The sequence below is a fragment of the Hypanus sabinus genome, chromosome 13 (genome assembly GCF_030144855.1).
Source record: "Hypanus sabinus isolate sHypSab1 chromosome 13, sHypSab1.hap1, whole genome shotgun sequence".
Taxonomy (NCBI): Eukaryota; Metazoa; Chordata; class Chondrichthyes; order Myliobatiformes; family Dasyatidae; genus Hypanus; species Hypanus sabinus.
Window position 1 is genome coordinate 5,271,827 of NC_082718.1, and position 15,098 is coordinate 5,286,924.

The following is a 15,098-nucleotide window of genomic DNA, read 5'->3' on the forward strand; positions in this document are numbered from 1 at the left end:
ATGAAGTAAACACAAAGTACACTGCAGATGCTGTGGTCAAATCAAGACGTACAAAAAAGCTGGATGAACTCAGCAGGTCGGTCAGCAAACGTTGAAAGAAGCAGTCAACGTTTCGGGTCGAGACCCTTCGGTAAATGAAGTGTTGGCCATGAACCGGAATTGGTCTACCTACTTTAGTAGTTCAGGTGGCTGAAGTTTCTGCCCGTATGCCTCTCACAACCGCTGTCATAGTAAAAGATGGATCAACGGTTATCCTAACCACTTTTTTGTAATCTTGCTTATTATTTCCTGCTTTATAATTTTAGCATTTGGATTCTGCTTCTCCATTTTTTTAAGTCAGAAGGTTGTAATGTAAAATTCTACTCTAAAATATGTAAATCTGAATGCAACATTGAGGCGCTAGAGGTTTCTATCAGATATATAAAGAGTAACAGAGGCAAGGGTGGACATCAGAGAGCAGGAAAAGATATTGCTGAGGGACAACAATGAAATGAAGGACAAACTCAATGTGTGTTTTTCATTAAACCTCACTGTAGAAAACACCAGCAACTGCCAGAAATTTGAGACAGTCAGGGTACCAAAGTGAGTGTAATCCCTATTTCTAAAGAGATGAGAAGCTGAAAAATCTGAAGGTGAGTAAGTCACCTGGACTGGCTGGAGTTCTGAAAGAAGTAATTGAATTAATTGTGGAGGCATTCGATTATTATCTTGGAAGAATCACTCCTGTCAGGAAAAGCCTGACTTTAGTGATTCTTTAAGGAAGTATTAAGCAGGATTGACAAATGAGTCGGTTGATTATGATTTTGCACGTGAGGCTGCCAAAACAAGATAGGAATCCCTAGTATTATAGGGGAAATACTGGCATGGATAGAAGATTGACTGATGGGCAGAAAGCAAAGAGGGGGAATACAGGAACCCTTTCCTGATGTACTGTCGCTGATGACCTGAGTGATGGAATTGATGGTTTTCTGGCCAAGTTTGTAGATGATGCAAAGGAATGTGGAAGGACAGGTAAGGCAGATGAAGCAGGGAGTCTGCAGAAGAACTTGTACCGTTTGGAAGAGTGGGCAAAGAAGTGACAGATGGTATATAACGTGGTGAAATGTTGTGTCATCCACTTTGGTAGAAGGAATAAAGGCATAGACATTTTCTAAATGGGGAGAAAATCCAAAAATCAAAGTGACTTGGAGATCTTGTGCAAGATTCCCTAAAGGTTAACTTGCAGGTTGAGTTGGCATGTGTAGGCCTCCATTAGTCTTGATAGACCATGGGTTTGCACCTTGGAGAGTTTCCAGGCTTTAAGAAGTTGGCCAGACCACATTTGGAATATTGTCTAGTTTAGGGCCCCGTATCTAAGGAAGGATATGCTGGCATTCGAGAGGGTCTGGAGGAGATTTACGGGAATTATCATGGGGATGAGAAGCTAAATGTATGAGGAGCATTTGACAGCTCTGTGTCTGTACTTGATGGAGTTTAGAAGGATGAGGGACATCTCATTGAAACCAACTGAATATTGAAAAGCCTGCAAAGGATGGATGTGGAGAGGATGTTTTCAATAGTGGGAGAGGGGGCACAGCTTCAGAATAAAAGGATATCTTTTTAGAAGGGAGATGAGGAGGAATTTCTGTATCCAGTGGGTAGTAAATCAGTGAAATTCATTGCCATAGACTGTTGTGGAGGTCAGGTCATTGGGTATATTTTAAGTGAAGGTTGATAGGTCCTTGATTAGTAAAAGTGTCAAAGATTATGGGGAGGAAACAGGATAATAGTGGTGAGAGGTTTAATAAGTCTGCTATGATCAAATGGTGGAGTAGGCTTGATGGGATGAATGGCCAAATTCTGCTCCTATGCCTTATCAGTGACACTATCATGTAGAAACTGAATAATTAACTGCATTGTTGGACATGCCTCCATTGGCTCTCAGAGAACAAAAAAAAGACATTGGGAAACTGAAATTAAAAACAAGGCAGTGGAACTACTCAGAGGGTCAGACCATGTGTGTAGAAAGAAAAAGAATTCCAGGGCATTGAGTATTCTAGCAGATTCTGTTTTTTTCCTGCTTATATTAGATGTTGTGTTACGGCCTTGGATTGTTTAGCTGACTATTCCTTTCCAATCCGCACAGGAACAACTGGTGGTGGTGGAGCTGTCTGGGATTATTGACCCAGATTTCCTCTTGAAGTGTAGAAATGAATGCAAAATTGTGGTGAGTGGTAAAAGCAGATAACTTGAAAGCCTTGCTGGAAGGGGTGGTTGTTATGTATCGCTTGTCTTTTCAACCATGCTCCTGGCAAAAGTAGCTTTAATGTCTAGTGGTTATAATTCTGAGCTGAAATTGCCTATTTGCCTTGACCTGTGTCTAAATCAGTTAAGTATTGAGCTCAAACCCAAATCTAGTCTGATGCTGTAATGGAATATTTAAGGATTCCACCCTCACCCTCCCCCCCCCCCCCACCAAGTTTTGATCTGTCACGTGTATCTCTCCACAAAAGATCTCATCTGTGTGTGTTTTTTTACTTCATTATTGTAGAGAGTTAACTGCCAGCTGTCCTATGTGATGTTATTTTTTAATAGGTAATATATTGAGGCATCCTGAAGATATAAATGGTGCTCTAAATGTAGGTCTTTATGCCCAAGTACATGAATTGTCTTCACATTTGATAGTTGTTCATTGCTATGTAATTACCTCTGCCTTCTAATGTACTAATCCAGGGCTGAAGAGAAGGTTGCCTCCCTATGTTAATAGTTTGTACTTTGAACTGAAGCCCTTTCAAGTTTCCCTTAAATGCAAGTAGAAATATGAAAATTCTTTATAAAAAAAAACAAGAAAGATCCTGAAATGAACTGACCCTCCTCTGAGTCATTGTTAATCACAGCGTTAACATCGGCCTTGCATATTTTGGTAGGAGCTGATTTGTATCATCCTACACGACTTAGAACCAGGGATGTGTAAAACAGTATAGTGTGAGATAATTAAATGGCTGGTGTAACGGATGGGAGAGCAGGGTGTTTGGTCCAGTATTCCTGAGCCTCTAGACTTTGGGGTTCTCTTAATGGTGTGCATGTGTCATGGACTAAATGATGGTCATGTAACATACGAGAAAGTAGGAGCTAACAGCTTTGTTTCTAGCTGACTTGCTTTCCTATGACTGTTAAGACTTAAGTTTTATGTAGTCTATTAAATGGGTTTATGTGAGTAATTTCCAAATCACCTCAAGTATCGAGCTTTCTTCTTTTCTTCCCAGGGTATAGATACTGAGCAGCCCATCATGCAGGTGGATAGATTGGTGTTTGCTGGAGAATACGAAGGCAGGTATTTTACCACTTAATGTATTTTTGGGGCATCGTGGGTGAATAGGTTATCTGGTGGTGTGGATACATATGTCTTATTGAGGGTTCTAGGTCCTGATTACCAGGAAGATCCCTGTGAATGATTATTGGTGTTTTCTTGGTTAGAACAATGGGGCTTCCTAACCTACACAAATATGGAAATAGCTTCACAATCCATATAGAAATCAAGTAGTTGATCAGGGAAGGACTTTAACGGCTGCCTTGTTATCACTTGTGTAGAGTTGAAGAGTGTAGCGTTTTTACTGACATCCAACTTCTTCTGTAGAGACTTAGTAGGGGAGAGTTTCGACTATGCTTAAGTTGCTTTTAAAAAGTAACTGGAAGAAGCTAAAGGAATGCTATCATCTCCTTAAAAACATCAATAGGTTTGCTGCATAATTTGCTTTTTGTATAACAGCAGTAGATAGTTGACGGGAGATGGCTTCCCATTCAACGCCATCTGGATGGGAAACTAAGCGACAGTTTGAGCTTTTATGTGGTCTGTATATGCACCAATCAATCATTGAATATCTACTAATTTTGCTGCATATTCCATTATAGATGCCTTGGGAACATGTGTGGTATTTGAAGAGACTTTTAAACCAGGTGTGTAAAGGTTGCATAAATACATATCATCAAATGTGCTCAACATCCATTTGCAACGGTGGTCAAATCAGATTCAAACTGATTTTCACTGTGTTTGATATTGCAGCATCAAACTACCAAATTTAGTACAATATTTTTTCAAGTTCATTGATGTAAGAGATGGAAACTCCACACTCTAATAAATGGCACTGCTCTGGTGTCAGATTAAGACTCTATAAGTGTTCAACAGAATCTTCATTCTGTTTATAACTTGTGAGGGACCAGTCCTCAGAGACGGCATTGAGGGAGTTCAAACCAAGATGAATTTGCCCTAAGGTGATCTATTGGACAACATAGAGGAAGTGTTATTCAATCAAACTCCATTTCTAACATTTTGATTTATGTGTTGCATGTTGTTTTTGCCAAGAAGTGCAGCATTTACAGTTGCAAGAAAAAGTTTGTGAACCCTTTGCAGTTACCTGGTTTACTGCATTAATTACTCATAAAATGTGGTCTAATCTTCATCTAAGGTACAATAATAGACAAACAATCTGCCTAAACTAATAACACAAAACAATTGGACTTTTCATCAATCCCATTTGAACAGTCACAGTCAAAAAAGTATGTGAACCTCTAGGGTAATGCCTTCTGCAAAAGCTATTTGGAGTCAGGTATTCCTTTCTTTTTCTTTTTCAATCTTTTTATTGAGTTTCATATAAATATAAAAAAAACATAACATAATAATGAATAGGTTATGAATACAATAGACTTAAGATTACATTGATAATAGGATAATAATATCCTATTAAACATCAACAAAAAAAGTACATTAATCAATCGAGTCTATATAATTATATATGAAAAAAAAACAAAAATAATCATCAAAAGAAAAAGAAAAAAAAATTAAAAATGTGTGAAAAAAAAAATATATATGAAACAAACACTAAACTAAAACTAACATGGGCAATAATAACAGTTTATAAGTATATGATAGTGTCAAAGAACTCCGGAACTCCATACCTGAACAAGAATAAACAGAGAGAAGGTCTGGGAAAGGCCAAATTAATTCATATGAAAATGTCGAAAGGTATTCCAATCAATGAGATTGAAGGTGTTGGTTGTAGAGGTGCCCAGCCCTGTAAAAAAGACACAAAGTCAAGTTACTGACATAGCCTGCTCTTTTCAAGAAAGATCTGTTTATATACACCATCCCTTGATCGAAATAACTTTCAGAGGACTTTAGAAGAACAATTGGAGAGATGTATGAAGCTGGAAAAAGCTACAAAAGCATTTCTAAAGATCTGAATGTTCATCAGTCTGCAGTAAGAGAAATTGTCCACAAATGGAGGAAATTCAGTACTGTTGCTACTTTCCCTAGGAGTGGGCGTCCTGCCAAGAGCACAATGTGCAATGCTGAAGGAGGTGAAGAAGAACCCAAGGTTGACAGCAAAAGTCCTGCAGAAATCTCTAGAACTTGCTAAAGTCTCTATTCATGTGTCTACTATAAGAAAAGCACTGAATAAGAATGGTGTTCATGGAAGGACTCCATGGAGGAAACTGCTGCTCTCCAAAAAAAAAACATTATGTCTCAGCTTTGCAAAAGTTCACCTGACAAAGTTGAACTATTTTGGCAGAAATGCACATCACTATGTTTGGAGGGAAAAGGGCACTGCACATGAAAACCTCATCCCACTGTGAAGCACGATGGAAAGAGTGTCATGGTTTGGGGCTGCTTTGCTGCTTCAGGGCCTGGACAGCTTGCAATCACTGAGGGAACAATGAATTCAAAATTGTATAAAGACATTACAGGAGAATGTCAGGGTAGCGGTCTATCACTTTTTTTAAAGTTCAAAGTGCAAAGTAAATTTAATATCAAAGTACAGGTATGTCATTTTCTTGCAGGCATTAAATACAATACACAGTAAATACAAGAAATACAAAAGAATCAATGAAAAATTGTAACCCGAAATAGGCAGTCTTGCCTACCTATGGTAACAGTATAACTAGCAATTGTTATGCTGCCCAACCAGCTGAGTTGCTCCAGCATTTTGTGTGTGTTGCTCTGGATTTCCAGCATCTGCAGAATCTCCTGTGTTTACAACTTGCGGCTCCACTGCGAAGTCTCTTCAAGTGATGCCTATGCTAAAGAAGTTTAAATCTTTTCATCGACGGGAGTTCAGACCTTCTCTCACTGCTCCCCCTCTATGATCTCTGCAGCACTCCAACTCTTCGACTGTGTACCTTCTTTTTTAATATTTATTTATTAAATTTTAGAAAATTACAAAGAATAAATGTGATGTTAAATAGTGAGAAAAATAATATTAACCCCCCCCCCCCATAACCCTTATCTAAAGAAAGAAAAAAAAAGAGAGATTGCCTGGATATCGGAGGATCCCCACATGTTCCATGGAGTTCAAAATAATTTTAATATTTGTTTTTACTTTCCCCAATTACTTTATAATTTTATCTTCAAAGGACCTATGTATTTAATCCTATCTTTTGTAGGTATGGGAGCCAAATTTTCAAAAATATATCATATTCATTTCTTAGATTGTACTTGCCGTCTGCCGGGGGCGACTGTACGAACTCCGCGACCTGGGCCGCTGTGTCCTGGTCGAGGGAGCTCACCACGTAGTAGTAGCGGGTGTCTTCTGAGGTGATCTGGCGAACGTGGAATTGGGCTTCGGCTTGCTGGAACCATAGGTTCGGGCGCTGTGTCCAGACACCCGGCAGTTTCAACAAAACCGCATGAACAGAGGCGGCGTCGGTCATTTCTGGTCCAAAAATCGTTTGGACTGTCGGGGTCACCAATTGTAGCGGTGTGCTACACGCAGCGCTAAAATTACGACACGGAGTCGGTAACTGCAGTCGAAGGAAAAAACTTTATTCGAAATCTTCAGCCTCACTTTTAAGCCTCCCTCAACCTGCCCCCCATGGCGCAGAGGCTCCAAAGCTCTGTGCTCGCAAACCCCCGTAGGCTATCTAATTGTGAGTCGGTTCGGATGTGCCAGGAAATGGGTCGCCACAGTATGTAATTTTTTCAAGTAGAATACAACTATGTATTTCATTATTCCAATGATCCATAGTTAAATATAAATCAGATTTCCAAGTAACTGCAATAACTTTTTTGGCTACTGCCAATGCAATTTTTATAAATTTTTTTCTGATACTTATTCAAATTAAGTTTCGGTATTGTCCCTTCAATGTCCCCTAATAAAAATAATACTGGACTATGTGGGAGTTGTACTCCAGTAATTTGTTCCAATAAAAGTCTTAGATTTATCCAAAATGGTTGAATTTTAAAACAAGACCAAGTAGAATGTAAAAAAGTACCAATTTCTTGATTACATCGAAAACATTGGTCAGACAGCAATGACATTTCCAACCCAATCCCTCTTTAATTTCTTATGTTCTGTTTCTGTTAAATGTGTTTCTTGTAAAAAAGCTATATCTCCTTTCATTTTCTTAATATATGTTAAAACTCTTTTTTCTTTTCACAGGTCCATTAATTCCATTAACATTAAAACTTAAAAAATTAAGTAAATTAATCATTCATAATACCTTGGGAACTCTTTAAAATTCTCCATGTTGCTATGAGTTTCTCCCCAACCATCCAGGCAAAAAAGAAGAAAAATAGAAGAAAGATAACTAATATACAAGAAAAAAAAACAAAGTACCCCCCCCCACTAATGTTGCGAATAAAAAGAAAAAGAACACAACATTACCCCCCCCCCCCATTTTACAGGTCATGGCAATCGCCATGTTTGTACACGTGAAACTCGCAGCCATCGATCAGGAGCTCTTCCAGTTTCCCCGCAAAAAAAAAAGAAAATATATTAGTGAAGAAAAAAAAATAATGTCTCTACTCCCAATTAATACTCCTTAACTATTTTTTTTTATATAAATGTCCATCAAATCCAACCTGGTTTCAGTCTTCATCATTAGTCCATTTCATTTCTATAATTCTTTACTTCTTCGTGGATATCAGGTAATTCTTGTACAAATTCTCCGCTTTCCGGTAGTCAATGAAAAATCTTCTTTCTTCGTTATCCAGGAAAATTATCAATTTTGCTGGATAGCTCAATAAAAATTTATAGCCCTTTTCCCATAAAGATTTTTTCACTGGATTAAATTCCTTCTGCCTCTTCAGAAGATCGTAATTTGTGTCTGGATAAAAAAAAACTCTTTTCCCTCCTATTATCAATGGCCCATTTCTCTTTTTAGCACCTTGAATAGCTGCCTTCAAGATCATTTCTTTATCTTGGTACCTTAAACATTTTATCAAAATTGATCTTGGATTTTGATCTTGTTGAGGTCTTGGTCTTAAAGCTCTGTATGCTCTTTCAATTTCAATTACTTGGCTTCCTTTTTTCATTTCTAACATTTTCAGAATCCATTCTTGAAAGAATTTTATTGGATTTTCTTCCTCTGTACCTTCCATAAGACCAACAATTTTGATATTATTTTGTCTACTAGAGTTTTCAACCACATCTATTTTTTCCAACATTCGTTTTCTTTCTATTGTCCAGGCAAGATTATTGTCTTCTATCTTATCTATTCTTTCAGTGTTTTCTTCCATTTTTACTTCCATCTCTTTAACTTTATTATCCATCTTCTTTTGTTTTTCCACCACATTATCGAGTTTTTTCTGCATCCTTCTTATAGCTTTTAATTCATTCATAATATATATCAGGATATCTTTTATGTCTCCTTTAATCTCTTCCTTCTTTTCCTCTTCTTCTTCCTCTGAATTTCCCAAAGAGTCTGATTCCACTTCCGATTCACTTCCAACCGTAGTTTGGATTTGTAGTTTTGTTAATATCTGTTCATGCATACTTGTTTCTTCGCGCATGTGTTGTTCTTGACGTTTCTTCTTGGACACCGCCGACATTGCTGCAACTTCCGGTCCCGCATCATCAGAAGTGTCATGCACTTCGCCGGGAGGTGATCCAACTTGAGTCCGAGGCTTCACCGAGACGGTTAGGGCTTTTTCTCCGCCGATTTGCGCAGTCTTCGAAGTAGTAGCTTTCTTCTGTTTCAGTTTAGGAGCCATATCAAAAGATAATCCTGAGTTACTTATAAATAGTTTCTAGTAGATATTTGTTAACTCTTCTTCATTTAAACCCTATTTCATTACTTTTTACGAGGGAGCTGGATTCCCAACGTCTCGACCCTACGTCATCACGTGACGCCCCTCCCAGCGGTCTATCACTTAAAGCTTAATAGAAGTTGGATGATGCAACAAGACAATAGAAAACATACAGCGCAATACAGGCCCTTCGGCCCACAAAGCTGTGCCAAACATGTCCCTCCCTTAGAGCTACCTGGGCTTTACCCATAGCCCTCTATTTTTCTAAGCTCCATGTACCCTCCAGGACTCTCTTAAAATACCCTATTATTCCTGCCTTCACCACAGTCTCCGGCAGCCCAATCCACACACTCACCACTCTCTGTGTTTAAAAAAAAACACAAAAAAAACAACTTACCCCTGACATCTCCTCTGTACCTACTCCCCAGCACCTTAAAACTGTGCCTTCTCATGCTAGCCATTTCAGCCCTGGGGAAAAGCTTCTGACTATCCACACAATCAATGCCTCTCATTATCTTGTACACCTCTATCAAGTCACCGCTCATCCTCCATTGCTCACTCAACCTATTCTCATAAGGCATGCTCCCCAATCCAGGCTCCTCTGCACCATGACCTTCCTATAGTGAGGTGACCAGAATTGAGCACAGTACTCCCAAGTGGGTTCTGACCAGGGTCCTATATAGCTGGAACATTACCTCTCAGCTCTTAAACTCAATCCCATGATTGATGAAGGCCAATGCATCCTATGTCTTCTTAACCACAGAGTCAACCTGCGTAGCAGCTTTGAGTGTCCTATGGACTTGGGCACCAAGATCCCTCTGATCCTCCACACGGCCAGGAATCTTACCATTAATACTATATTCTGCCATCATATTTAACCTATCAAAATGACCACCTCACACTTAACTGGGTTGAACTCCATCTGCCACTTCTCAGCCCAGTTTTGCATCCTATCAATGACCCATTCTAACCTCTGACAGCCCTCCACACTATCCACAACACCCCCAACCTTTGTGTCATCAGCAAATTTACTAACCCATCCCTCCACTTCCTCATCTAGGTCACTTATAAAAATCACAAAGAGAAGGGGTCCCTGAACAGATCCCTGAGGCACTCCACTGGTGAGTGACCTCCGTGCAGAATATGACCCGTCTACAACCACTCTTTCCCTTCTGTGAGCAAGCCAGTTCTGGATCCACAAAACAAGGTCCCCTTGGATCCCATGCCTCCTTACTTTCTCAGTAAGCCTTGCATGGGGTGCCTTATCAAATGCCTTGCTGAAATCCATATACACTACATCTACAGCTCTACTTTCATCAATGTGCTTAGTCACATCCTGAAAAAATTCAATCAGGCTTTTAAGGCACGATCTGCTTTTGACAAAGTCATGCTGTCTATTCATAATCTCATTATACCTCTCCAACTGTTCAAGTACTGCCTCTCAGGATCTTCTCCATCAACTTACCAACCACTGAAGTAAGAATGAACGAAAATGCAAGGGTGGATGAACAACAGAATGGTTTAAAAAGAAGAAAAATTGAGTATTGGAATGGTCAAGTCAGAGTCCCGATCTTAGCCCAAGTGACCTGAAGAGGGCTGTTCATGCAAGGTATTGATGAACTTAAATAGTTTTGTATCGAGGAATGGTCTAAAATTCCTCCTCTCTCTGGTGCAAGTCTGATCAGCAGCTACAGGAAACGTTTGGTGGAGGTTATTGCTGCTAAAGGAGGTTCTACTAGTTATTAAATACAAGGGTTCCAGGCTTTTTCCAGCTTGGGCTATGAGTGATTAAACAATGTGTTCAGTAAAGACCTGAAAAGTACAATTGTTCGTGTGTTATTAGTTTAAGCAGATTGCGTTTGTCTACTATTGTGACTAAGATGTACAAACATTTGTAGATCAGACCACATTTTATGAGTAGTTAATGCAGAAAATCAGCTAATTACAAATGGCTCACAAACTTTTTCTTGCAACTGTATTACTGCATTTGATAAAGCCAAGTCAAATGTTTTATCTGTATTACTTGCAACGGTATTACTGCATTTGAGTCAAGTCAAGTCACTTTTATTGTCATTTCGACCTTAACTGTTGGTACAGTACATAGTAAAAATGAGACAATGTTTTTCAGGACCATGGTGTTGAAACATGTACAAAAATTAGACTGAACTATGTAAAAAAATAACATAGAGAAAACTACACTAGACTACAGACCTACACAGGACTGTGCAAAGTGCACAAAAACAGTGCAGCCATTACAATAAATAATAAACAGGACAATAGGGCAAGGGATCAGTTCAGGCTCTGGGTATTGAGGAATCTGATAGCTTGGGGGAAACTGTTACATAGTCTGGTCGTGAGAGCCTGAATGCTTTGGTCTTTTCCCAGACGGCAGGAGGGAGAAGAGATTGTATGAGGGGTGCATGGGGTCCTTCGTAATGCTGTTACCTTTGCAGATGCAGTGTGTAGTGTAAATGTCCGTGATGGTGGGAAGGGAGACCCTGATGATCTTCTCAGCTGACCTCACTATCTGCTGCAGGGTCTTGCTATCTGAGAAGGTGCAATTTCCGAACCCGGCTCTCAATACAACCCCTGTAGAATGTGATGAGGATGGGGGGGGTGGGAGATGGACTTTCCTCAGCCTTCGCAGAAAGTAGAGACGCTGCTGGGCTTTGTTTGCTATGGAGCTGGTGTTGAGATACCAGGTGAGATTCACCGCCAGGTGAACACCAAGAAATTTGGTGCTCTTAACGATCTCTACCGAGGAACCATCGATGTTCAGCGGGGAGTGGTCGCTCTGTGCCCTTCTGAAGTCAACAACCATTTCTTTTGTTTTGTTCACATTCAGAGGCAGGTTGTTGGCTCTGCACCAGTCTATTAGCCGCTGCACCTCCTCTGTGTAAGCTGACTCGGTTGTCTGGTGATTGAGCGTACAGAAAGCTTTATAGAAAACCCTAAAGCCATATTAACCATCTGGATTTTTAAATAAAAGTGCCATTTTATAAGGAGTCTCTGTACCTTCTCCCTGTGAAATGTGTGGCTTTCCCCGGGTGCTCCAGTTTCCTCCCACAGTGCAGAGACATACCAGGTAGATTAATTGGCCATTGTAAATTGTCCCGTGATTAAGTTGGGATTAATCAGGGGTTTCGTTGTGGTTCAAAGGGCCTGCTGGGCCTACTCTGCATCATATTGCTAAAATGCAATAAAATTGAACCTGCAGCCACCACTTCCACTGGCGGCTTATTCCACACTCTCACAGAAATCTGAGTAATCTCACTTCCCCTTGATATTTCACCTGTCACTCTGGAACTAGTTCTGGTCTCGCCCAATCTCGGGGAATGGCCTGCATGTATTTACCCTATCTAAACCCGTCAGTTTTGTATACCTCTGTAAGATCTCTCCTTATTCCCCTGTGCTCCCATACTGTGAACTCTGGAATGGAGCTTGAGTCCATTTTCTTTTGACTTGGCAGTGAGAATGTTGCCTGCTATGCCTTGGCTGAGCAATGAAATATAATGCATGATGTTACAATAAATCAAAATGCAGATTGTGGGTATCTTAGCAGAAAATGGGAAGGAGGTGCAAAAGTCCACTTTAAAAATAGTGCATAATTTTGTTTCTCAATAATGCAAATGTGGTTAATATTAATATAAAATAAAGTTAGAAACATTGGTAGTGATCATTAAATGATTGTATAGTCATTACAAGAAAATACGAGTCCATCAAAGTGCTTTAGTGAAGAAAAATTCGTGATTCTGGGTGCATAGCAATCCAAGTGACTCTTAATTTCCTTCTGAAATGGCCAGACTTTAAAGATGGACAATAAATACAATTTATTGGTTTGCCATTGGCACCCATGTCTTGTGAATGAATGTTTAAACAAGTAACAGTTCATAGGTTAGGCTGCATCAATGGAGGAAAATAAATACTTGACGCTTCAGGCCAAGACCCTTCGTTTGGCTGTTGCTCTGGATTTCCAGCATCTTTCGATCCTACTGAAGGCTGAAATGTACTTTTCTGTAGATGCTCCCTGGCCTGCCAAGTTCCTCCAGCATTTTGTGTGTGTTGCTAGATTTCCAGCATCTGCAGATTTCTCTTGTGTTTATAATGTCAACTGATTTTGTTGCAGATGAAGAGGTGGAGGACCAGCAATTGCTCAAATACAAATGTCACACAACAAAAAAGCTGCTGATGAAACGAACCTTCTTGAGTGAGAAGAAGGAGGGAGAAGAGAGCACAGGTCTGAATCTGCTTTTCCCTGACACCCCTTCTTTGAAGGGAATTGTTTATACTTACAGTGGTGCTAGAAAGTTTGTGAACTCTTTGGAATTTTCTTATTTCTGCATTAATATGACCTAAAATGTGATCAGATCTTCACTTAAGTCCTAAAACTAGATAGAAAACCCAATTAAATAAATAACACAGAAAACATTATACTTGTTCATTTATTTATTGAGAAAAATGATCCAACATTGCATGTATATGTTGGAAAAAGGATGTGAACCTTTAGGAGTATCAGTTCATTTAAAGGGGAAGTTAGTCAGATGATTCAGTCAATGGGATGACAATCAGGTGTGAGTGTGAGAGGCCCTGCCCTATATAAAGAACATAAAACCTGGGTCTTCACTATCAAAGTTTGATCTTCACCTTAGGTTTTTGGAAGTGTGCCATACCTTGATCAAAGGAGGTTCTCTGAGGACCTCAGAAAAAAAGTTGTTGATGCTCACTGGGCTGGAAAAGGATACAAAACCATTCCCAAAGAGTTTGCACTCCAATCCACAGTCAGGCAGATGGTGTACAAATGGAGGAAATTAATTACTGTTGTTACTCTCCCCAGGAGTGGTTGAACAATAAAAATTACTCCAAGATCAAAGCATGTAGTATTCCAGGAGGTTACAGGGAATGACGGGGTAGCATCTAAGGAGCTACAGGCCTCTCTAGCATTGGCTAATGTCAGTGTTCATGGGTCTACCATCAGGCAAACATTGAACAACAATGGTGTGCACTGTAGGATTGCAAGGAGAAAGCCACTGCTCTCCAAGAAAAACATTGCTGCCCGTCTAAAGTTTGCTATTGGAAGAATGTTCTGTGGACACGAGTCCAAAATAGAACTTTTTGGCTTAAGTGAGAAGAGTTATGTTTGACAAAAAGCAATCACTGCATTCCAGCATAAGAACCTCATTCCATCTGTGAAAAGTGGTGGCAGTGTCATGGTTTTGGCCTGCTCTGCTACCTTGGGACCAGGACTGCTTGCCATCATTGATGGAACTATGAAATCTGAATTGTACCAACAATATCTACAGGAAAATGTCAGGGTATCCATCTGTGAACTGAAGCTCAAGAGAAAGTGGGTCATGCAGCAGGTCAGTGATCCTAAACACACAAGTCAGTCTACTAAAGAATGGTTAAAGCAGAAGAAATGTCACATTTTGGAGTGGCCAAGTCAAAAAGTCCTGACCTGTAGAAATGTTGTGGAAGGACCTGAAGCAAGCAGTTCATGCAAGGAAGCCTGCTAACATTCAACCAGAGTTGAAGCAGTTTTGTAAGGAGGAATGGTCTAGAATTCCTCCAAGCTGATGTGCAGGACTGATCAACTGGTTCATTTGTTGCACAGTGCTTGCACCAGTCAGGGCTAAGGTCCAAGGCTGAATTTACAGTGGTGCATGGTTTGGAATAACGTTCTTTTCCAGATTCTGTATATTTCTTGGATAGTTCATTCACTCTTTGCATTTTGTTTCTCTGTATTCAACAATTGAGGTTTTCTCCTGTCCCATTTGATATTTCCACATATTGAATTATTGGCATGGTACTTACTGACCACTATTATAAATTTGACCTCACAGTTCCACCATACAAGTTTCCCTTCCACACAAGCAGCCCTAAGAACCTTTATTCCTTCAATTCTGACCTCTTATGCCATTTGAATTTATTTGTTTCCCCATTTTGTTTCACAGCTGTATCTTCACTGGGCCAGAATCTTTAGAATATGTCTCCTGTCTTGGTCTCATGTGATTTAGCACCAAGTTTTGGCAATTATTCTTCCTGTGAGGTACCTTTTACTATGGTAAAGCTATTTTGTAAATGAAAGTTGTTCAGG

The 15,098-nt window shown here is 39.7% G+C and overlaps 1 protein-coding gene across 1 annotated transcript in view; it reads left to right on the plus strand.

Annotated features, from left to right (window-relative positions):
• The window catches only part of gtf3c6 (general transcription factor IIIC, polypeptide 6, alpha), a 30,610-nt gene that overhangs the window by 180 nt on the left and 15,332 nt on the right, over nt 1-15,098 (plus strand). Inside the window, exons 2-5 of the mRNA XM_059987016.1 lie at nt 2,126-2,206; nt 3,246-3,309; nt 3,892-3,936; nt 13,131-13,241. Coding sequence (XP_059842999.1) covers nt 2,126-2,206; nt 3,246-3,309; nt 3,892-3,936; nt 13,131-13,241 — 301 coding nt within the window. The remainder of the gene's footprint in view (nt 1-2,125; nt 2,207-3,245; nt 3,310-3,891; nt 3,937-13,130; nt 13,242-15,098) is intronic.